General features: G+C 43.2%; 1 protein-coding gene across 2 annotated transcripts in view; it reads left to right on the top strand.

The window, feature by feature from the left end:
• Positions 1–18,206, top strand: part of LOC112233955 (calsequestrin-1-like) — a 32,301-nt gene extending 14,095 nt beyond the window's left edge. Inside the window, exons 2-12 of one of the 2 annotated variants that reach the window (XM_042329497.1) lie at positions 2,095–2,127; positions 3,894–3,987; positions 9,883–9,983; positions 10,249–10,360; positions 10,641–10,714; positions 11,534–11,664; positions 11,910–11,955; positions 12,074–12,128; positions 12,458–12,558; positions 16,075–16,149; positions 16,662–18,206. In XM_042329497.1, the coding sequence (XP_042185431.1) occupies positions 2,095–2,127; positions 3,894–3,987; positions 9,883–9,983; positions 10,249–10,360; positions 10,641–10,714; positions 11,534–11,664; positions 11,910–11,955; positions 12,074–12,128; positions 12,458–12,558; positions 16,075–16,149; positions 16,662–16,907 (1,068 nt within the window). In that variant the 3' untranslated portion in view covers positions 16,908–18,206. The remainder of the gene's footprint in view (positions 1–2,094; positions 2,128–3,893; positions 3,988–9,882; positions 9,984–10,248; positions 10,361–10,640; positions 10,715–11,533; positions 11,665–11,909; positions 11,956–12,073; positions 12,129–12,457; positions 12,559–16,074; positions 16,150–16,661) is intronic. The other variant, XM_042329499.1, reaches the window with a different exon arrangement.
• The last annotated feature ends 7,555 nt before the right edge of the window (positions 18,207–25,761 follow it).

Below are 25,761 nucleotides of genomic sequence, written 5' to 3' on the forward strand. Positions count from 1 at the left end.
AGGAGATGATTGATAGTCTAACATATCAGAGATATCGGTGGAAATAATCAGAAATGGCTAGATAGAAAGTTAGGAGATCAAATGGTCAACCTGTGGGAGGACGACTGGGCTGGCTAGTGGTTTACTGTACAGCAGAACTGTATGTCATAATGGATCATTTGTATGTTGCATAGGAAAATGTTAATTCAAAAAGCGTCTCAGAGTAGGAGTGCTGCTTCTAGATCAGGTCCCTCTTGTCATATTTATTATTATCTAAAATGCCGTACTAATTCTAAATCAGTACTCCTACTTTAAAACTTCTTGATGCACCCATCCCGTTAGCGGGATCATTTTCGTCAATATCCGCTGAATTGCAGAGCGCCAAATTCAAATTAAATTACTAAAAATATTTAATCTTCATGAAATCACAAGTGCAATATAGCAAGACACAGCGTAGCTTGTTGTTAATCCACTTGGCGGGTCAGATTTTAAAAATGCTTTTCAGCGAAAGCATACCAAGCGTTTATGTAAGGACATCTCTCTCAGTAGACAAAACATTACAAACAGCTAGCAGCCAAGTAGATTGGTCACGAAAGTCAGAAAAGCAATAAAATGAATCGCTTATCTTTGATGATCTTCGGATGTTTGCACTCATGAGACTCCCAGTTACACAATAAATTATTTTTATATCCAAAATACCTCCATTTGGTTGGCACATTATGTTCAGAAATCCACAGGCTTGAGCGGTCACGACCAGCAGACAAAAATTCCAAATAGTATCCGTATAGTTCGTAGAAACATGTCAAACGTTTTTTATAATCAATCCTCAGGTTGTTTTTACAATATATAATCAATAATATTTCAACCGGGACTGTAGCTTCTTCATTAGGAGAGAGAGAGAAAATGTCTGCTCCAAGCTGTTGCGCATGCAAAACGCTGCTGGCACCCAGCCATACAATTTCTCGCTCATTTTTTCAAAATAAAAGCCTGAAACTATGTCTAAAGACTGTTCACACCATGGGGAAGCCATAGGAAAAGGAATCTGGTTGATATCCCTTTAAATGGAGCGAAGGCAGGCAATGGAACAGAGAGCTTTCAGGAAAAACAGCACTTCCGGGTTGGATTTGCCTTAGGTTTTTGCCTGCAATATCAGTTCTGTTATACTCACAGACAATATTTTGACAGTTTTGGACACTTTAGAGTGTTTTGTATCATAATCTGACAATTATATGCATATTCTAGATTCTGGACCTGAGAAATAGGCAGTTTCAGTTGGGTACGTTTTTCATCAAAACATCAAAATACTGCCCCCCACACTCAACAGGTTTTTAAGACACTTTGTGAATCTTTGTGGTTCAAAGAGCATTTGTGCTTATTCTAAAGTCTGAACTCCGACCTCAATTGAAGTTAGATTGTTCTGTACTCTGCCTCTTGACCCGTCACCATCGCTGTGTTCTATGGACTGTCCTGTATAGTGGAAGTATTCTACATTCTATTCACTGTCCTGTGATGTCATGACTCTGTCCGTATGTCTTAATATCCATATTCATGATACTGACATAATATGTTTTATGATGACGTAATGAAATCGGCAAGTAATCCCACTGGGCACACACTGGTTGAATCAACGTTGTTGCCACGTCATTTCAACGAAATCACGTTGAACCAACATGGAATAGATGTTTAAGTGAAGTCTGTGCCCAGTGGGATATTAGTCAATAGTATATATTTACTATAAAGTAAAAAGTAATATAGTGACAATGCACTCTACATGAATATGGATATTGGGACTATACACTATGTTATGCTTTGTTCACTGTCCTTGGTCCATTTGTTTACTATCCTTTGTTTACCATCCCTTGTTTACTGTCCCTTGTTTACTCAGTCTTGTAGTGGTTATACAATCAATCAAAGACGCATTGTCAACAACGCACCTTTTAAAGGCAATTTCTCTGTCTTTCGTGGAGATCACATTCATGGTAACTCTGCGGATGTTGGCTCAAGCGTAAATGACCTTAAAGAGTCTAGAGCGGTGCTCTTGTCGTCAATGCACCTTTGATTGAATCCCGGACTACACGTTAATGTCCTGTGCTAAAGCATAACTTCTCTCTACAGTTACTCACCAGTCCAGCTGCCCTGACGTTCCAGGTATGTCCAGGCCTTCGAACCAGCCCTCAACAAAGCTGCTGCCCTACAGCAAAACATTCAGCAGCTTGCTCCATCGCAGCGTCCCAAATGGCACCATATTCCCTATGGGCTCTGTTCAAAAGTAGTGCACTATACAGGGAATAGGGTGCCATTTGGGAAGCAGGCTATTACTGCTTCTCTGTACTACAGCAGTGAAAGTAATGTTGCAAATAAAGGTCACCGAAATAACAAAACAAACGGAAACAGTCTACAGTCTAACCCCTTTATCCTTTCATTCATTCATTCATCCTTTCAACAATTTCATGCAAAACATAGATGCTGGTCCAAAGGAATTGCTTGGCACGAGAGCAGTACTTGTCACACTGGCTTTATTGTAAACCAGATTGAGCCACATAACGTTGGCCTTCTTGTTTTGTCGCCAATCTTGGTTTGGTGCTATCCGGGAATGGTCCGTGCTATCTGGAATCCTGGGGACTTCCCAAGCCCATTTGAAGTTGACATTTAAAATGGGTAAGGTAACGCTTAAGGTTAGGTTTAGGTAAGGGTTGTGGTCAGGGTTTAGGATAAGGCCATCCCAAGGATACCAGGTAGCACAGTCCAAACCAAAATGGATCTCAGGGCTGTTGTTATGGCTGAGGTGGATTTGAGGCTGGGACCGAACAGTGACCTGGCTATGGTGGATGTTGCCTAGCTTGACTGTGTGGGCTGGACATACAGTATCAATGGATATTCCTTGATGGATAGTGCCTGCTTTTGAATGATACCCATTCTGTAGACATTTGTAATTAAGACATTTGTAATTATGTGATTCTTAGACATCAATTGGAGTACAATGTTTTTTCTACTGATATTTTGTTCCATGTACTGCTATAGACTGCTATAAAATGAGAACAAAGTATGTGTGTTTGTGCGTCTGTGTGTGTGGGAGTCTGTGTGTGTGTGTTTGTGTGTGTCTTTGCAAGTAGGTGTTAGTGAGCGTGTGTATGTAAGTTTACTCTCACAAAGCGTGAGCCCTTCTCCTTTTCCACAAGTCCACTGCACCTGTCGTGACCACGTCTCTTCCTGTTGACACACTAGGACCATGCCCCCCCTTCTCTTCTCTCTCTGCCCTCTCATTCGCTGGGCTAACTATCCATCAATAGGTCCAGTTTCACACAGATTTAGAAAGTGCAAGGCAGCGCTCTAAGGCTTTTGCTTTTAAGGCCTTGAAAGAGGGAGGAAATGCTGTGGTTGGGGGTGTGAGTGCTTACAGAGTATGTGGGAAATATATTTTCCATGCAGTCCATTGGAGTGCAATGTGGTCATATGTGTCTAGGACTGGAGTGCTGAGCACCTCATTCCTGAGGTATGGCATATCTATTAACATAGGGGGGGGCATACACATATCTATTCCGTTCTAAGTCAACCCCCTGTCCCTTTAGGCAGTTGTGTAGATCTGAAATGATTGGATAGGTATAAGCAATATGTTGAAAATGTCACCTAGCCTATCAGAGGACACAGTTGAGCTATAGCGATATTGCTGATACCTGTCAGATCCATTCAAGGTTGTTCAAATAAGTTACATCTAGAAATCCAAAAATGGAGCGTGAAACAGATGTTAGGATGCTAGGGTCCATGTGCTCTGATACAGCTCCATCTCTTTCTTTCTTTCTTTCTTTCTTTCTTTCTTTCTTTCTTTCTTTCTTTCTTTCTTTCTTTCTTTCTTTCTTTCTTTCTTTCTTTCTTTCTTTCTTTCTTTCTTTCTCTCTTCTCTCTCTTCTCTGTAGCTTGCAGCCCAGGTTCTTGATGATATCGATGATGAAGACATTGGATTCGGTCTTGTGGATGAGAAGAAGGACCTCTCTGTCGCCAAGAAGCTGGGTAAAAGCTTACTCATCTCTTGACCCCCTTTTCATCATCGATTAAACCTCAGTCTTTCTGTCTGACTTCAACATAGAATCCTGATCTCTCCTGCCCTCTTCTGCCCGAGGTGTGGTATCTCTCCTGTTGAAATAGATGAGATCAGTGGTATTCAAACCTCTCCTCGGGACCCCCAGACATTTCACAATTTTGTTGTAGCCCTGAACTAACTCAAATGATTCACAGTCAGTGCCTAGTGAAAGTCTAGACACCCCTTGCACACTCTTCACATTTTGCTATCTTAATATTAAATGTAAAAAGGATTAAATTAGATTTTTTTCCTGCTGTTCTACACAACCTAATCCACATTTTGAAAGTCAAAGAAAAATTATAGAAAATGTTCTTAATTAATCAAATATGAAGATGTTTTGATTGCGTATGTCTTCACACAACAATGTGAATACTGGTTGGAAGCACGTTTGGCAGACAATTACAGCTGTGAATCATTTTGAATAAGATTCTACAAACTTTGCACAACTCTTAAAGCAACATGCTCAGACAATTTGGTTGGGAGTCATTGATGGACAGCAATATTCAAACCTTGTCTCTGAGTTCCTGACTGACTCGACCATTCAGAAACACTCAACACATATTACTCAACACATGAGCTTTGGAATTAACATTAAAATGTTGTGTAATTGTCCCGTTGAAAATAAAAACTCCATCCCAGGGTTAGATTTTAGGGAGGTTTTCCTCTAACCGTTTACCTGGGGTTTGCTCATTTTTATTTTGATCCTGACAAACTCCCCAGCTCCTGCAAGTGACAAGCATACCCATAATATGATGCTGCCACCATTCAAAATACAGAGGGTTTCACTCTGTGTAGTGTTGTATTGGATTTGACCCAAACCTATTTTCAAGTTTAAACAAAATATAATAGCAGACCTACAGTAGTAGACCTACAGTTGTAGACTTACAGTAGTAGACCTACAGACACATAAAAGCCTCGTTATAAACTGGGTGGTTCGAGCCCTGAATGCTAATTGGCTGACCGCCGTGGTATATCATATCGTATACCACGGGTTTGACAAAACATATATTTGTACTGCTCTAATTACTTTGGTAACAAGTTTATAATAGCAATACGACACCTCGGGGGTTTGTGATATATGGCCAATATACCATGGCTAAGGACTGTGTCCTGGCACCCCACTTTGCGTTGTGCCTAACAACAGCCCTTAGCAGTCGTATATTGGCCATATATCACACCCCCTCGGGCCTTATTGCTTCAGTATCCCCTTCAGTACATCATTCAGCCACCAGAGAGCTGTAGTGGTCAACAAACATTCCTCACAGAGAGATCTGAGTCTCACTTTCAGTTTCTAAATGACTTGCAGCTCTCAGTATCTTAGTCCCTATAATACCATGTCATATTTTATGCTTATCTCGTACTATCACTGCCTTGAACAAATAAATGTCTAAAGTTCAGTCCCTACACACCTGATTCCACTAATCAAAGGTTTGCCGATGGGCAAAAAAAGATTGAAAAGAAACCATTGCATTTACAGTAGGCAGAACTCTGGACCCAATCTAGTAACTGAGTAAGATATCTTTATAACACGGAACATATTACATGGGAAGGGCAGAGTTTTTCCAAACAAGGAATAAAATCTGTCCTAGTTATGGTTAGGAAAGGTTATTGTCATGTTACATGTTCAGGAAGAAGTCAGGGCTCTACAGTCTAGACACGTATGAGCTTCACTATCACCCTCAGTATATCATTCAGCCACCAGAGAGCTGTAGTTGTCCAACAACATTCCTTGCAGAGATCTGAGTTTCACACTCAGTTTCTAACTGAAAAAACATTCCTTTGCAGAGATCTGATTATTTCACACTTTCATTTTCTAACTGACTTGCAGCTCCCTCTGTCTAATACCAATCTTATCCTTATCTTGTACTGTCACTGCCATGGAAGAAAAAAAAGTTCTAGGTGGGTCAGTCACCGGTATGCAATTAAACAACTAAAGCATTCTACTTCAGGAGGGAGTAACTCACTTTATGTTCATACTGTGTAGATAAAATAATACATTATTTTACAGGTGAGAAGAATGTCTTGTTACCAACTTACTTGCCCATCCCTTCCCTAGCCCCTATCTCCTAGCCCCTATCTCCTAGCCCCTAGCCAGAGTCTCTAACATGTCCCCCTAAATCCTCGACCCTAAGTATATTTTCTAACCTGTCCCCTAAACCATAACCCCGAACCAGAGTTCCTAGCATGTCCCATAAACCCTAGATCCTAAGTAAAGATCTTAATCTGTCCTCTAGACCTTAAGTAGAGTTCAAAACCTGTCTTCTAAACCCTAGTCCCCAGAGTTTCTAACCTGCCCCATCCCTTCCCTAGCCTCTAGCCCCATCCCTTCCCTATTAGCTAGCCCCCATCCCTTCCCCATTCCCATCCCTTCCCTATACCTAGCCCCTCCCTTCCCTAGCCCCCATCCCTTCCCTAGCCCCCATCCCTTCCTAGCCCCCATCCCTTGCCTATTACCTAGCCCCCATCCCTTGCCTATTACCTAGCCCCATCCCTTGCCTATTACCTAGCCCCCATTCCTTCCCTAGCCCCTATCCCTTCCCTAGCCCCATCCCTTGCCTATTACCTAGCCCCCATCCCTTCCCCAACCCTCCATCCTTCCCCTAGCCCCATCCCTTCCCTAATCCCATCCCTTACCTATACCTAGCCCCATCCCTTCCCTAGCCCAATTCCTTTCCCTAGCCCCCATCATTTCCATAGCCTCATCCCTTCCCTAGCATTATCCCTTCCCTAGCCACATCCCTTACCTATACCTAGCACTATCCCTTCCGTAGCCCCCATCCCTTCCTAAGCCCCATCCCTTTCCTAGCCCCATCCCTTACCTATCACCTAGCCCCCATTCCTTCCGAAGCCCCATCCCTTTCCTAGCCCCATCCCTTACCTGTTACGAAGCCCCATCCCTTCCGTAACCCCCATCCCTAACCTAGCCCCATCCCTTCCGTAACCCCCATTCCTTCCGTAACCCCCATCCCTACCTAGCCCCATCCCTTCCGTAACCCCCATTCCTTCCCAAGCCCCATCCCTTCCCTAGCCCGCATCCCTCCCTAGCCCGCATCCCTTCCCTAGCCCCTCCCTAGCCCCTAGCCCCATATCGTACCTAGCCCCATCCCTTACCTAGCCCCATCCCTTATCTAGCCTCATCCCTTCTCTAGTCCCCATCTCTTCCCTAACCCCATTCCCCCTAGCCCCATCCCTTCCGTAGCCCCTTCCCTAGCTCCTAGCCCCATCCCTCACCTAGCCCCATCCCTTCTCTAGCCCCATCCTTTCTCTAGCCCCCATCCCCTCTCTAGCCCCATCCCTTCACTAGTCCCTTCCCTAGCCCATAGCACAATATCCTACCTAGCCCCATCCCTTATCTAGCCCCATCCCTTCTCTAGTCCCCACCTCTTCCCTAGCCCCATCCCTTCCCTAGCCCCATCCCTTCCCTAGCCCCTTCCCTAGCCCCTAGCCCCATCCCTTACCTAGCCCCAACCCTTCTCTAGCCCCATCCCTTCTCTAGCCCCATCCCCTCCCTAGCCCCATCCCATCCCTTGCCTAGCCCCATCCCTTTCTCTAGCCCACATCCCTTACCTAGCCCCCTCTCTCCCCTAGCCCCATCCCTTCTCTAGCCCCATCAAATCCCTAGTCCCATCCCTGACTTAGCCCCATCCCTTCTCTAGACCCATCACTTCCCTAGTCCCATCCCTTACCTAGCCCCACCCCTTACCTAGCCCCATCCTTTCCCTAGCCCCATCCCTTCCCTAGCCCCTATCTCCTAGCCCCTATCTCCTAGCCCCTAGCCAGAGTCTCTAACATGTCCCCCTAAATCCTCGACCCTAAGTATATTTCCTAACCTGTCCCCTAAACCATAACCCCTAACCAGAGTTCCTAGCATGTCCCATAAACCCTACATCCTAAGTAAAGTTCTTAATCTGTCCTCTAGACCTTAAGTAGAGTTCAAAACCTGTCCTCTAAACCCTAGTCCCCAGAGTTTCTAACCTGCCCCATCCCTTCCCTAGCCTCTAGTCCCATCCCTTCCCTAGCCTCTAGCCCCATCCCTTCCCTAGCCTCTAGCCCCATCCCTTGCCTATTACCTAGCCCCATCCCTTGCCTATTACCTAGCCCCCATCCCTTACCTAGCCCCCATCCCTTTCCTAGCCCCATCCCTTGCCTATTACCTAGCCCCCATCCCTTCCCCAACCCTCCATCCTGCCCCTAGCCCCATCCCTTCCCTAATCCCATCCCTTCCCTATACCTAGCCCCATCCCTTTCATAGCCCCCATCCCTTCCCTAGCCCAATTCCTTTCCCTAGCCCCCATCATTTCCATAGCCTCATCCCTTCCCTAGCATTATCCCTTCCCTAGGCACATCCCTTACCTATACCTAGCACTATCCCTTCATAAGCCCCATCCCTTTCCTAGCCCCATCCCTTACCTATCACCTAGCCCCCATTCCTTCCGAAGCCCCATCCCTTTCCTAGCCCCATCCCTTACCTGTTACGAAGCCCCATCCCTTCCGTAACCCCCATCCCTTACCTAACCCCATCCCTTCCATAACCCCCATTCCTTCCCAAGCCCCATCCCTTCCCTAGCCCGCATCCCTCCCTAGCCCGCATCCCTTCCCTAGCCCCTCCCTAGCCCCTAGCCCCATATCTTACCTAGCCCCATCCCTTACCTAGCCCCATCCCTTATCTAGCCCCATCCCTTCTCTAGTCCCCATCTCTTCCCTAACCCCATTCCCCCTAGCCCCATCCCTTCCGTAGCCCCTTCCCTAGCTCCTAGCCCCATCCCTCACCTAGCCCCATCCCTTCTCTAGCCCCATCCTTTCTCTAGCCCCCATCCCCTCTCTAGGCCCATCCCTTCACTAGCCCCTTCCCTAGCCCATAGCACAATATCTTACCTAGCCCCATCCCTTATCTAGCCCCATCCCTTCTCTAGTCCCCACCTCTTCCCTAGCCCCATCCCTTCCCTAGCCCCATCCCTTTCCTAGCCCCTTCCCTAGCCCCTAGCCCCATCCCTTACCTAGCCCCAACCCTTCTCTAGCCCCATCCCCTCTCTAGCCCCATCCCTTCTCTAGCCCCATCAAATCCCTAGTCCCATCCCTGACCTAGCCCCATCCCTTCTCTAGACCCATCACTTCCCTAGTCCCATCCCTTACCTAGCCCCACCCCTTACCTAGCCCCATCCTTTCCCTAGCCCCATCCCTTCCCTAGCCCCTATCTCCTAGCCCCTATCTCCTAGCCCCTAGCCAGAGTCTCTAACATGTCCCCCTAAATCCTCGACCCTAAGTATATTTCCTAACCTGTCCCCTAAACCATAACCCCTAACCAGAGTTCCTAGCATGTCCCATAAACCCTACATCCTAAGTAAAGTTCTTAATCTGTCCTCTAGACCTTAAGTAGAGTTCAAAACCTGTCCTCTAAACCCTAGTCCCCAGAGTTTCTAACCTGCCCCATCCCTTCCCTAGCCTCTAGCCCCATCCCTTCCCTATTCTCTAGCCCCATCCCTTCCCTAGCCTCTAGCCCCAGCCTATTCTAGCCCCATCCCTTCCCTATACCTAGCCCCTCCCTTCCCTAGCCCCATCCCTTGCCTATTACCTAGCCCCCATCCCTTCCCTAGCCCCCATCCTTTCCCTAGCCCCATCCCTTCCCCATTCCCATCCCTTCCCTTTACCTAGCCCCCTCCCTCCCTAGCCCCAACCCTTCCCTATAGCTAGCCCCCTCCCTTCTCTAGCCCCACCTCCTCCCTAGCCCCCTCCCATCCCTAGCCCCATCCCTCCCTAGCCCCCCCTCCCTAGCCCCCTCCCTAGCTCCTAAACAGCATCTCTAACCTGTCCTCATCCCTCCTCAGGTCTGGATGAGGTGGAGAGCATCTACATCTTTATTGATAATGAGATCATTGAGTATGACGGTGAGCTGGCAGCTGACACCCTAGTGGAGTTCCTCTACGACGTGAGTAACTGTTATAACATTATATAGTCATTTAGTTGTCGTGCCACCACATTTTGGTTACAGTCATTTGGTTGTAACTTCACTTTAACGTTTTTTTTATTACTGTGTAAACACTCTCGGAAGTGTAGTGTATTAACAGGTGATTACATTGTGTTTACTAAATATTGTTCTGAAAAGGATAGAAAAAATAAGGCCAGTAAAATCTTCCTCGACCTTCTAAAATCTTCTCTCCACACCTCTTCTCCCTCATGCAATCTCTGTCCAGGTGATTGAGGACCCCGTGGAGATAATTGATAATGAGCGTGAGCTGAAGGGCTTCCACAACATTGACGAGGACATCAAGCTGGTCGGCTACTTCAAGAGTGAAAAATCGCCCCGTAAGTACAGCCAACAAACTCTGTGGGAAAGACCAGAGAAATCATGACTGAAATTACTAGCCTGGTCCCAGATGTGTTTGTGCTGTCATGTCAACTCCTATGGTCATTGTCACTGAATTGGCACAAACAGATCTGGGATCAGGCTAATGGGTTGCTAGTCACAACTCCTATTTCTGTGAGTCACATGCAGGGATTCTATGCCTGAATTCTGACAATTTTCTCAATCAAGTATGTCAATGACAATATCACGTTAGGTTAATGTTATTTTTCTCTTTTAAAGACTTCATTGAGTATGACGATGCTGCCGAGGAGTTCCATCCATTCATCAAGTTCTTTGCCACCTTTGACCCCAAGGTACGGAACCACAGAGCATAAAATTAGAGTTGACTATTGTTAGAGCCGATTTGGACATATTTGTACGGAGCTCCATATGGAGCTCCATGTACATTTGTGTAAATATATTAAATATTAATGTATATGATGAAATGTTAGGTACGTACCTTTTATGATTTATATTTACCCGATTGAGATATATTCATCTGTTAGTGTAATTCAGTTTTTGCCCCCCCCCCCCTCTTGCCTATTCATTGTACTGTGGTAAGTGTGTTAGGATAAAGGCAGGAAGTTGGGCCTTCGGGGGAGGGAGTCCTTGCTAGATGCGGGAGCTGTATAGTTTTTTGACCATACAGACATACATACAGGTCATAATATGTATTTTCCATTTCAAGTAATCTATGCTTTAAGTTGATTGGAAAATCATTTCTTTGTTAGATATAAGAAGAATAAACTTTTTTGTTGCACCATAGTGGACTGTATGCACCACCATGGACTGTATGCGTTTCAAACAACCCCGCTTCAGGCTTGGGCAGTGGCTATGGTAAAAAGGAAAGGAAGCCACTACAACTATATTCTAAACTCCATTCTGGAATATTTCCATTGTCCCCAATGCAGACCAACTGTCTATACAGTGTACCATTTTTAGTAGTCTTAACTTGAAAAGATAAGTTACTGCGCTACCTTGACGTGTTAAGTCAACTTAGGAAATCAAGTTTAGTCCACAAAACATAATATTAGTTACATTGCAAATACTTTAATTCAAAATGTTAACTCATCTTTTCATGTTGAAACAACAGATTTCTGATAGCCAAATTAATGTTCTTTGTCCATATCCAGATTGCCAAGAAGCTGAATATGAAGTTGAACGAGGTTGACTTCTACGAGCCCTTCATGGAGGAACCAGTGACCATCCCAGGAAAGCCGTACACTGAGGCTGAGCTTGTAGACTACATTGAGGAGCATGACAGGTGAGTTAGGGCCTGCAGTTCAGCTGAACTACAATGCAGAGCCAGAAGGCCTATACTATGTTATGTAGACAAAGTGTGGTTCAAACGACATTACTTGTTTTTCCAAGCCACTGTGCTCCTGCTTCAGCCTTTCCTTGCTTGCTCTTTTGGGTCTAGGCCGTGTTACTGTGAATGCACTCTATGACTGCCAATGTAAAAGGGCTTGATAATCTAAATGTGATTGATTGATATCATTCTCATTCCAGGCCCACTCTGAGGAAGCTCGAGCCCCACAGCATGTACGAGACCTGGGTAAGATTTTTTCACTCACTATTAAAACATTTAGAAAGCGGAACTGTCCGGTGGGCCTATTTCTCATGGAGATGTACAGTAGGCCTGAGTCGCGTTCCTTCTTTCCTTCTTCCTTTAGGAAGATGACATTGATGGAGAGCACATTGTAGCCTTCGCTGAGGAGGATGACCCTGGTATGTACAGTGCACTAGTCCAAAGCAATGTTTCACTATATATTTTTTCTTATATTTACCATTTACTCTATATATATATATACTACAGTATATATATACTACAGTGTACTATATATATATATATATATATATATATATATATATATATATATATATATATATATATATATATATATATATATATATATATATATATATATTCTCTGCTCTTTCAAAAATCTGGTCATAAAAACATGTCAAAGTTAGATAATAAAAATACAATTGTCTTCCAATGTTGGGGTGTAGAAGGGGCTAAAAGACTACAGTATCTAACCTTTTACTTTTCCAAGATGGTTTTGAGTTCCTGGAGATCCTGAAAGAGGTGGCCCGTGAAAACACTGACAACCCCGACCTCAGCATCATCTGGATCGACCCCGACGACTTCTCCCTGGTAAGAACAGGCTGAATATATTTGAACTGGCTGAACTGTGTACAGTGCATTCGGAAAGTATTCTGACCCCTTAACCTTTTCCCAATTTTGTTACATTACAGGTGAATTTAAAATGGATTACATTTTTTTATCAATCTACACACAATACCACATAATGACAAAGCAAAAACAGCTTTTTAGAAATGTTTGCAAATTAAAATAAATACATCGAAATAACTTATTTACATAAGTATTCATGCCATTTTCTATGAGCCTCAAAATTTAGCTCTGGTGCATCCTGTTTCCATAGATCATCTTTGAGATGTTTGTTCAACCTGATTGGAGTCCAGCTGTGTTAAATTAAATTGATTGGACATGATTTGGAGAAGCACACACCTGTCTATATAAGGTCCCCCAGTTGACAGTGCATGTCAGCACAAAAACCAAGCCATGAGGTCGAAGAAATTGTCCATAGAGCTCCGAAACAGGATTGTGTCAAGGCACATATTTTGGGAATGGTGCCAAAAACTGTCTGCAGAATTGAAGATCCCCAAGAACACAGTGGCCTCCCACATTCTTAAATGGAAGAAATTTGGAACCACCAAGACACTTCCTAGAGCTGGTCGCCCGGCCAAACTGAACAATCGGGAGAGAAGGGCCTTGGTCAGGGAGGTGAACAAGAACCCGATGGTCACTCTAACAGAGCTCCAGAGTTCCTCTATGGAGATGGGAGAACCTTCCAGAAGGACAAGCATCTCTGCAGCACTCCACCAATCAGGCCTTTAAGGTAGAGTGGCCGGACGGAAGGTAATCCACAGTAAAAGACACAAGACAGCCCAGTTGGAGTTTTCCAAAAGGCACCTAAAGAACTTTCAGACCATGAGAAACAAGATTCTCTGGTCTGATGAAACCAAGATTCAACCCTTTGGCCTGAATGCCAAGTGTCACGTCTGGAGGAAACCTGGCACCATCTCTACAGTGATGCATGGTGGTGGGAACACCATGCTGTGGGGATGTTTTTCAGCGGCAGGGACTGGGAGACTACAGAGAGATCCTTGATGAAAACCTGCTCTAGAGTGCAAAGGACCTCAGGCTCGGGCAAAGCTTCACCTTCCAACAGGATACGAACCCTAAGCACACAGCCAGTGTGGTTTCGGGACTAGTCTCTGAATGTCCTTGAGTGGACCAGCCAGAGCCCGGACTTAAACCCGATCAGGCATCTCCCGAGGGACCTGAAAATACCTGTGCGGCGACACTCCCCATCCAACCTGACAGAGCTTGAGAGGATCTGCAGAGAATAATGGAATAAACTCCCCAAATACTAGACAAGTCAGTTCACTTCACTAGGGTAGGGGGCAGCATTGGGAATTTTGGATGAAAAGCGTGCCCAAATTAATCTGCCTGCTACTCAGCCATAAAAGCTAGAATATGCATATAATTATAGATTTGGATAGAAAACACTCTGAAACTGTTTGAATGATGTCTGTGATTATAACAGAACTCATATGGCAGGCAAAGACCTGAGAAAAATTCCAACCAGGAAGTGGGAAATCTGAGGTTTGTAGTTTTTCAACTCTTGGCCTATCGAATACACAGTGTCTATGGGGTCAAATTGCAATTCCTAAGGCTTCCACTAGATGTCAACAGTCTTTAGAACCTTGTTTGATGCTTCTACTGAGAAGTGGGGACGAATGAGAGGGGAATGAGTTAGAGATCTGCCAGAGAGGCACAAGCTCAGTCTCGCGTTCACATGAGAGCGAGCTCTGTTCCATTGCAATTCTACAGACAAAGGAATTCTCCGGTTGGAACATTATTGAGATTTATGTTAAAAACATCCTAAAAATTGATTATATACTTCGTTTGACATGTTTCTACGGACTGTAATATAACTTTTTGGACTTTTCTTCCGTACCTTCCGCTGGACTTGCACGCGTGTCGTGAAGTTAGATTGTGTACTGAACGCGTGAACAACAAGGAGGAATATGGATATAAATGATGGACATTATCGAACAAAACAAACATTTATTGTGGAACTGGGATTCCTGGGAGTGCATTCTGATGAAGATCATCAAAGGTAAGTGAATATTTATAATGCTATTTCTGACTCCTTTTGACTCCAACATAGCGGATATCTGTTTGGCTTGATTTGTCGTCTGAGCGCCGTACTCAGATTATTGCATGGTTTGCTTTTTCCGTAAAGTTTTTTTGAAATCTGACACAGCGGTTGCATTAAGGAGAAGGGGATCTAAAATACCATGCATAACAGTTGTATCTTTTATCAATGTTTATTATGAGTATTTCTGTAAATTGATGTGGCTTTCTGCAAATTCACCGGATGTTTTGGAACTACTGAACATAACGCGCCAATGTAAACTCAGATTTTTGGATAGAAATATGAACTTTACCGAACAAAACATACATGTATTGTGTAACATGAAGTGTCATCTGATGAAGATCATCAAAGGTTAGTGATTAATTTGATCTATATTTCTGCTTTTTGTGACTCCTCTCTTTGGATGATTTTTTTCTTCTGTTTTTCTGTTTTTCTGTGACTTGGCTCTGACCTAACATAATCGTTTGATTTGCTTTCGTCGTAAAGCCTTTTTGAAATCGGACACTGTGGCTGGATTTACAAGAAGTGTATCTTTAAAATTGTGTAAAATACATGTATGTTTGAGGAATTTTAATTATGGGATTTCTATTGTTTTGAATTTGGCGCCCTGCAGTTTCACTGGCTGTTGACGAGGTGGGGCACTACCGTCCCACAAACCCTAGTGAGGTTAAGAACAAATTCTTATTTGCAATGACTGCCTACCGCCACGGCCAATCCCTCCGCTAACCCGGACGACGCTGGGCCAATTTTCACCACCCTATGGTACTCGATTGTCACCACCCGATCACGGCAGGTTGTGACACAGCCTGGGTACGAACCAGTGCCTTAGACTGCTGTGCCACTCTGGAGGCATACCCAAGAATACTCAAGGCTGTAATCGCTGCAAAAGGTGCTTCAACAAAGTACTGAGTAAAGGGTCTGAATACTTATGTAAATACGACATTTCAGTATTTTTTATACATTTGAAAAAATCTCTAAAAACCTGTTTTTGCTTTGTCATTATGTGGTATTGTGTGTAGATTGAAATAGATTGAAATAGAAAACGATTTGATACCTTTTAGAATGACGCTGTCACGTAACAAAATGTGAAGGAAGTAAAGGCGTCTGAATATGCTGCATGTGTTCGAGACTGACTAAATTGGAGTTGGACAGTGTAGAATCACTGAATCGTGCAGTCATTTTGTAATCCCAAATAACTACTCATTATGTGATGATTAATGATTAAGATGATTAATTTTGCACCTGTATGTGTATCGACTAGTCTAACAAGAGAACATTAGAAATGTCCAACAGATACACTAAGGACTTGAAAGACAGAACTTTAAATTGTGGTTTCCTAGACTCAGAATAAGCCTATATGTAGTATTTTTATATTTTTATTTTCTCTCTCTATCTCCCCTCTCTACCTCCCTCTCTATTTTTAGCTTGTGCCCTACTGGGAGAAGACCTTCGGCATTGACCTCGGTTCCCCTCAGATCGGTGTTGTGGATGTGGAGGATGTAAGTCTGATCTTCCCACCTACTTTGTCTCTGTCGTCTCCTTTGTGTCATCCTCTTCTATCTATCTATCTATCTATCTATCTATCTATCTATCTATCTATCTATCTATCTATCTATCTATCTATCTATCTATCTATCTATCTATCTATCTATCTATCTATCTATCTATCTATCTATCTATCTATCTATCTATCCATCTATCCATCTATCCATCTATCCATCTATCCATCTATCCATCTATCCATCTATCCATCTATCCATCTATCCATCCATCCATCTATCCATCTATCCATCTATCCATCCATCCATCCATCCATCCATCCATCCATCCATCCATCCATCCATCCATCCTCTCTGGGAACCTCAGGTTTTTGATGGTCTACTCTCACTGTCTTCTCATCCAAGCCTCTCTTGAATCTCAGTGTCTTTCTGTCTTGTGCAGACTTAGTCTCTATCTTGGTTCGTGACATTCAAATTGAGATCTCACTGTGTGTGTGTGTGTTCCCTCATAGGCCGACAGTGTGTGGATGGAGATGGATGATGATGAGGACATGCCCACTGCTGATGAGCTTGAGGACTGGATCGAGGATGTGCTGTCCGGAAAGATCGATCCAGATGATGATGATGACGATGATGATGACGAGGACGATGATGATGATGATGACGACGACGATGATGATGACGACGACGATGATGATGATGACGATGACGACGAAGATGACGACGACGACGACGATGATGATGATGATGATGAATAAAAGCTTACTTGCCATCCTTGGGTTGGATCGGTTTTAGCCAACAGTGGCCGAAAGCTGGCACCAATCATCAGTTTCCTAACATCTCGTCAAACACATGTTGTGTCCCTTCCTGTTTGCTTCCTGTATCTCTTTCTCAAAGCCCTGATCAGATAGTCCGGTGATATGCCAAAAGGGCAACACCTAAATCAAATTGACTCACAGGAGGTTGGTGGCACCTTAATTGGGGAGGAAGGGTTCGTGGTAATTGCTGGAGCGGATTAGGTGGAATAGTATCAAATACATCAAACACATGGTTTGATGCGATTCCCTTCGCTCTGTTCCAGCCGTTATTATGAGCTGCCCAACCCTCAGCAGCCACCACTGATTTCACTGGGTGAGAAAAGACATGGAAGCAGGGGGAAATTTTTGTCTGTGAAAAGAAAATGGGTTGCGGCTCAAATGTAAGATCAGTGTTCCTTGTTCAGTATGAAACGTTTGTCTCTCTCTTCATGTGGTTATAACTGTGAGTAACTAGTATGTTTGACTTAGTTTTATCTCGTTTTTCACAATCAGGTTTGCTCCCTTTCCCCTCTCTCATTTGTTCCATTTGTCTGTACTCTGTAACATCTACATGTTTTCTACTGGTAAAGAGAAGAAACATTGTACTATATTGTACTATATTGTATTATTTTTTAAAGAGAAGGAAACTTAACCTCACTGAAATGTCTTAAGAAAAATACAGTTTCGAAGAGTGATTATGAAGATCTTGGAATTCACAAAAAGACAAAATAACTTGATTGTTTCTGGTCCAATATTGGAAAAAATAGAGAAAAAAAACAATTAAAAATGTAATATTGTTGTTTGTCATAATTTCTATATGAATGTGGAAGTGTCTTTGTGTTTATGTGACACGACAACATTTCTACAAACGAAAACTACATAAGTGTGAAACCTATGAGAACCAGTACATATTTTGATGATGGTGAAGCTTTACACATCAAATATAATCTAATTCAAGACTCTTGAGAATGTCAGAGAGACAAGACTGTGTCAACTTTCATGGTTCCACAAAACTAAAAGGTGCAAAATTCTCACAGGAGCAAACATTTCGTAAATCTGTCCCAGAGTATTTTACTGCCTTAATGACAGGAGGCATAAAACACATGATATGCAGTGCCTTCAGAAAATATTCATTCCTGTTCACTTTTTACACATTTTGTTTTGTTACAGTTTGTGTGACTGATCTACCCATAATGTCAAAGTAAAATGTTGTTTTTAAGAAAGGTTTACAAACGAATTAAAAATAAAAACTGAAATATATTGAGTATTCAACCCCTTTGTTATGGCAAGCCTAAATAAATTCTGGATTAACAAATCCCATAATACTTTGCATGGACTTCGTGTGCAATAATAGGGGTTAACATGATTTTTCAATGACTACTCCATCTCTGGACCACACAAATACAATGATCTGTGAGGTCCCACAATCACTTAGTACATTTCAAGCAGAGATTTGACCACAAAGACAGGGGGGGTTGATGCCTTGCAAAGGAGGGCACCTATTGGTGAATATGCATCCCTTTGAGCATGGTGAAGTTATTAATTGCACTTTGGATGGTGTATCAATACACCCAGTCACTACAAAGATACAGGTGTCCTTACTAAGTCAGTTGCTGGAGAGGAAGGTGACTTTAAAACAGAGTTTAATGGCTATTTAGAAAAAAACAGGATGGATCAAGAACATTTCACAATTTTATAGTAGCCCTGAACTAACTCACCTGATTCACCTAGTCAAGGGCTTGAGGATTAGTTGACAATTTGAATCAGGTGTGCTAGCTGTGGAACAGTTACAATACATGGAACGGCTTAGGGTCCCCGAGCAGAGGTTTGAGAACCCTTGCCTTAAATGCCAGATCGATAAGACGGAAGCCTGGACAGAATACATTTATTCAAAAACATAGATTCTATTTGTAAAAAGGCACTAAATTTATAACTGCAAAAATGTGGCAAAGAAAGTATATTTTGGTCTTTAATACAAAGCATTATGTTTGGGGCAAATCCAACACAACACATCACTGAGTACCACTCTTCATATTTTCAAGCACAGTGGTGGTTGCATCATGTTATGGGTATGCTTTTCATTGACTAGGACCAGATTTATTTTCTTTAACCTTGATTTACCTAGGCAAGTTAGTTAAGAACAAATTCTTATTTACAATGACAGCCTAGGAACAGTGGGTTGTCTGCCTTGTTCAGGGGCAGAACGACAGATTTTTCCATTGCTCAAGGAAACCTTTCAGTTTCTGGCCCAAAGCTCTAACCACTAGGCTACCTGCTGCCCCTGGATATTTTTTTTGTTAAAAATAATGGAAAGGAGCTAAGCACAGACAGCGTAATGGTGGTTCAGTCTGTTCTCCAACAGGTTCAGTCTGTTCTCCAACAGACAAATTCCGCTTTCAGCAGGAAAATACCCTAAAACCCAAAGTCAAATCTACACTGGAGTTGCTTAACAAGACAACACAGAATATTCCATAGTTACATAGTAACAATTTTGACTATATCTGCTTGAAAATCTATGGCAAGACTTGAAAATGGTTGTCTAGCAATGATCAACAACCAACTTGACAGAGCTTAAAGATTTTCTTTAAGAATAATGGGCAAATATTGCACAATCAGGGACTTACCCTGAAAAACTCAAAGCTGTAATTGCTGCCAAAGGTGATTCTAACATGTTTTGATTCAGGGGGTTGAATACTTATCCAATCTAATCAAAATAAACGTGTTTTATTTCCATTAATTTAAAAAAATATATATATATTCTTCCACTTTGACAGTGGAGAATTTTTATCACACTTTGTAACACAACAAAATGTGTAAAAGGTCAAGGGGTGTGAATACTTTCTGATTGCACTCTATGCTTCAATGCAGTCATATTCGTGGCTTATTGGGGGATTGTATTTTTACATCTCAAGGGATGTATTTTTGGAAACACATCCCATGAGAGTGAATATCATTCCAGTTCATCTGTTTTGTTCTATTTTATCAAATCTGATTAACCCAGTCCACTGCTTGCTATGAATTCCATCTGACGGTGTTTGCACGTGTAGGTAAAAAGAAAAATAATGTCTAGTTTGGAACACTGACAACCAAAGAGCATAATTATATATATATTTATACAGTACCAGTCAAACGTTTGGACACACCTACTCATTGAAGGGTTTTTTCTTTTAAGTTGTACTATTTTCAAAATTGCAGAATAATAGTGAAGACATCAAAACTATGAAATATCACATATGGAATCATGTCGTAACCAAAGAAGTGTCAAACAAATCAAAATATATATTATATTTGAGATTCTTCAAAGTAGCCATCATAATCCTTGATGACAGCTTTGCACACTCTTGGCATTCTCTCAACCAGCTTCACCTGGAATGCTTTTTCAACAGGAGTTCCCGCATGTGCTGGGCACTTGTTGGCTGCTTTTCCTTCCCTCTCCGGTCGAACATCTCAAACCATCTCAATTGGGTTGATGTCAGGTGATTGTGGAGGCCAGGTCATCTGATGCAGCACACCATCACTCCCTTGGTCAAATAGCCCTTACACAGCCTGGGGGTGTGTTTTGGGTCATTGTCCTGTTGAAAACACAATTATAGTCTCACTAAGCACAAACCAGATGGGATGGCATATCACTATAGAATGCTGTGGTAGCCATGCTGGTTAAGCAGTCAACCAGCCAAATCTTACACTGTTTCTCATTCAGCTGCATACCTGAATCGTCATTAAGTAAGCGGTTCACAAACTAGAGGTCGCGACTTCTTCTGGATTTGATAAAGAGACAACATAATGCAGCTATTCTGGTCAATGTGTAACCAGTAAGTTGAACTTTCCAGCAAGAATCTCTTTCCTATAAAGCACTGTACTGAGTAAGTCAATAAGATCCTGTTGTGTTGAAATAACATGGAGCCTCCCAGTTTCCCTACGTGATTTTTGCTGGAAAGTTCAACTTACAAAAGAAAACAAAAAGTCTAAATACTGAACAACTGTTGAGCATCTGAGTTTATAGTTGTGTGTGTGTGTGTGTATTTGGGGGGGAGGGCACTTGCCTATTGTTGGCTCTAACTCAGTACAAACAGATGAGCTTCATAGCATTTCCTCCTCTGCACACTCTCTCTTTTTTTCCCCACCTTTATTTAAGCAGGTTGGCTAGTTGAGAACAAGTTCTCATTTGCAACTGCGACCTGGCCAAGATAAAGAGTAGCAATTCGTCACATACAACAACACAGAGTTACACATGGAATAAACAAAACATACAGTCAATAATACAGTAGAACAAAAGAAAACAAAAAGTCTACATACAGTGAGTGCAAATGAGGTAAGTTAAGGAAATAAATAGGCCATGGTGGCGAAGTAATTACAATATAGCAATTAAACACTGGAATGGTAGATCGGCAGAAGATGAATGTGCAGGTAGAGATACTGGGGTGCAAAGGAGCAAAATAAATAAATAAATACCAGTATGGGGATGAGGTAGGTAGATAGATGGGCTGTCTACAGATAGGCTAAGAACAGGTGCAGTGATCTGTAAACCGCTCTGACAGCTGGTGCTTACAGCTAGTGAGGGAGATGTGGGTCTCCAGCTTCAGAGATTTTTGCAATTCGTTCCAGTCATGGGCAGCAGAGAACTGGAAGGAAAGACGACCAAAGGAGGAATTGGCGTTGGGGGTGACCAGTGAGATATACCTGCTGGAGCGCCTGCTACAAGTCGGTGCTGCTATGGTGACCAGTGAGCTGCGATAAGGTGGTGCTTTACCTAGCAGAGACTTGTAGATAACCTGTAGCCAGTGGGTTTGGCAACGAGTATGAAGCGAGGGCCAACCAACGAGAGCGTACAGGTCGCAATGGTGGGTAGTGTATGGGGCTTTGATGACAAAACAAATGGCACTGTGATAGACTGCATCCAGTTTGTTGAGTAGAGTATTGGAGGCTATTTTATAGATGACATCACCGAAGTCGAGGATCGGTAGGATGGTCAGTTTTACGAGGGTATGTTTGGCAGCATGAGTGAAGGATGCTTGTTTGCGATATAGGAAGCCGATTCTAGGTTTAATTTTGGATTGGAGATGCTTAATGTGAGTCTGGAAGGAGAGTTTACAGTCTAACCAGACACCCAGGTATTTGTAGTTGTCCACGTATTCTAAGTCAGAGCCGTCCAGAGTAGTGATGCTGGACGGGTGAGCAGGTGCGGGCAGTGATCGATTGAAAAGCATGCATTTAGTTTGACTTGCGTTTAAGAGCAGTTGGAGCCCACGGAAGGAGAGTTGTATGGCATTAAAGCTTGTCTGGAGGTTAGTTAACACAGTGTCCAAGGAGGGGCCAGAAGTATACAGAATGGTGTCGTCTGCGTAGAAGTGGATCAGAGAATCACCAGCAGCAAGAGCAACATAATTGATGTATACAGAAAAGAGAGTCGGCCTGAGAAATGAACCCTGTGGCACACCCATAGAGACTGTCAGAGGTCCAGACAACAGGCCCTCCAATTTGACACACTGAACTCTATCAGAGAAGTAGTTGGTAAACCAGGCGAGGCAATCATTTGAGAAACCAAGGCTATCGAGTCTGCCAATAAGAATGTTGTGATTGACAGAGTCGAAAGCCTTGGCCAGGTCGATGAATACGGCTGCACAGTAATGTCTCTTATTGATGGCGGTTATGATGTCGTTTAGAACCTTGAGCATGGCTGAGGTGCACCCATGTCCAGCTCTGAAACCAGATTGCATAGCGGAGAAGGTATGGTGGGATTCGAAATGGTCAGTAATCTGTTTGTTAACTTGGCTATCGAAGACCTTAGAAAGACAGGGTAGAATAGATATAGGCCTGTAGCAGTTTGGGTCTAGAATGTCACCCCCTTTGAAGAGGGGGATGACCGCGGCAGCTTTCCAATCTTTGGGAATCTCAGACGATACGAAAGAGAGGTTGAACAGGCTAGTAATAGGGGTTGCAACAATTTCGGCAGATAACTTTAGAAAGAGAGGGTCCAGATTGTCTAGCCCGGCTGATTTGTAGGGTCCAGATTTTGCAGCTCTTTCAGAACATCGGCTATCTGGATTTGGGTAAAGGAGAAATGGTGGGGGCTTTGGCAGGTTGCTGTGGAGGGTGCCGGGCAGTTGACCGGGGTAGGGGTAGCCATGTGGAAAGCATGGCCAGCCGTAGAGAAATGCTTATTGAAATTCTCAATTATAGTGTATTTATCGGTGGTGACAGTGTTTCCTAGCCTCAGAGCAGTGGGCAGCTTGGAGGAGGTGCTCTTATTCTCCATGGACTTTTCAGTGTCCCAGAACTTTTTTGAGTTAGTGCTACAGGATGCAAATTTCTGTTTGAAAAAGCTTGCCTTAGCTTTTCTAACTGCCTGTGTATATTTGTTCCTAACTTAACTGAAAAGTTGCATGTCACGGGGGCTATTCGATGCTAATGCAGAACGCCACAGGATGTTTTTGTGCTGGTCAAGGGCAGACAGGTCTGGCGTGAACCAAGGACTATATCTATTCCTAGTTCTACATTTTTTGAGAGGGGCATGCTTATTTAAGATGGTGAGGGAGGCACTTTTAAAGAATAGCCAGGCATCATCTACTGATGGGATGAGGTCAATGTCATTCCAGGATACCCCAGCCAGGTCGATTAGAAAGGCCTGCTCGCAGAAGTGTTTCAGGGAGCGTTTGAGAGTGATGAGGGGTGGTCGTTTGGTCGCAGACCCATTACGGATGCAGGCAATGAGGCAGTGATCGCTGAGATCTTGATTGAAAACAGCAGAGGTGTATTTGGAGGGCGAATTAGTTAGGATGACATCTATGAGGGTGCCCATGTTTACTGATTTGGGGTTGTACCTGGTAGGTTCATTGATCATTTGTGTGAGATTGAGGGCATCAAGCTTAGTTTGTAGGATGGCCGGGGTGTTAAGCATGTCCCAGTTTAGGTCACCTAGTAGCACGAGCTCAGAAGATAGATAGGGCGCAATCAGTTCACATATAGTATCGAGGGCACAGCTGGGGACAGAGGGAGGTCTATAGCAAGCGGCAACAGTGAGAGACTTGTTTCTGGAATTTTTAGAAGTAGAAGCTCAAATTGTTTGGGTACAGACTTAGAAAGTAATACATAACTCTGCAGGCTATCTTTGCAGTAGATTGCAACACCGCCCCCTTCGGCAGTTCTATCTTGGCGGAAAACGTTATAGTTAGCAATGGAGACTTCAGGGTTTTTGGTTGTTTTCCTAAGCCAGGATTCAGACACGGCTAAGACATCTGGGTTGGCAGAGTGTGCTAAAGCAGTGAGTAAAACACACTTAGGGAGTAGGCTTCTAATGTTAACATGCATGAAACCAAGGCTTTTACGTTGACAGAAGTCAACAAATGAGAGAACCTGGGGGGTGGGAGTGGAGCTAGGCACTGCAGGACCTGGATTAACCTCCACATCACCAGAGGAACAGAGGAGAAGTAGGATAAGGGTACGGCTAAAGACTATACAAACTGGCCGTCTAGCACGTTCAGAACAGAGAGTAAAAGGAGCAGGTTTTTGGGCACGATAGCATAGATTCAAGGCATAGTGTACAGACGAAGGTAAGGTAGGATGTGAGTATATTGGAGGTTAACCTAGGCATTGAGTAATGAAGAGAGAGATATAGTCTCTAGAGATGTTTAAGCCAGGTGATGTCATCGCATATGTAGGAGGTGAAACAACATGGTTGGTTAAGGCATATTGAGCAGGGCTAGAGGCTCTACAGTGAAATAAGACAGTAATCACTAACCAGGACAGTAATGGACAAGGCATATTGATATTAGAGAGAGGCATGCGTAGCCAAGTGAACATATGGGTCCAGTGAGTGGTTGGGCTGGCTGGGGACACGGCGATTCAGACAGTTAGCAGGCTAACAAGCTAACAGTTAGTAGGCCGGAGCTAAACAAGCTAGCAACTAGTAGACCAAGGCAAGCTAGCAGTTAGCAGGCCGGGTTAGCAAGCAAGCAGTTAGCATGGGCTAGCATTCTCTCAAATGTCTCTGGAATTGAACTAGCATAGTAGGAAGTGATTTTGGTAGTACTTTATTTTACGGGTATATAAAATTACACATTTGCTAGGACATTATAAGGTATCTATGGTTACTTTATGGTACTTACTTTAAATAATTGTACACAATTGGTAACTTTTAGTGCTTGTTCCAATGAGTCCCAAAGGTAACAGTTTAATATAGGTGTCCTTATTCAAACATTCATATAGCCTTTATAACAGCTATATAACACATTATAACATTTGCCGTAATGAGTAGTTTCAAATAGTTATGAGTAAAGGCATAAGATGTTACAAAACTAGCTATAATGGGTGTTGAAATCAAACAGCTGATTGAGCTTTCATGTCACCGAATTCATTCACGGGTCACTACAAAGGAGTTTTGGTTCCTGATTCAAATGGAGTACCGTTCCGTCTGCTTTTCACCTTTAATGTCGCCTACAAAACACCTGGGAACTTGGAACTGGAACTCGGAAATCTTCAACTTCCGGAAAAAAATTTGAACGGTCATTCAACTCGGAATTCTAACTCGAGAACTCAGGCTTTTTTCTGGAGCATGAATATCCAACTTGAAAGTCAATGATGTCATCATTTGACCTAGAGGTCCATGTTGTCTTAGAAGGACAATAAAATACATTGTACCCTTCGGCAGCTCATATCTGTGTGAAGCTAGATTCAGTGTTCTCATCTGCATTAAAACCAAATATCCATCCAGGTTGGATGTGACAGCAGAGATGAGGTGCGCACTATCGACCACATCCCCTGATTTGAAGAAGCTCCAGCGCGACATGCATGAAGCCATCTCATTAGTGCTGGTGAG

This window comes from Oncorhynchus tshawytscha, linkage group LG10 (genome assembly GCF_018296145.1).
Source record: "Oncorhynchus tshawytscha isolate Ot180627B linkage group LG10, Otsh_v2.0, whole genome shotgun sequence".
Lineage (NCBI taxonomy): Eukaryota > Metazoa > Chordata > Actinopteri > Salmoniformes > Salmonidae > Oncorhynchus > Oncorhynchus tshawytscha.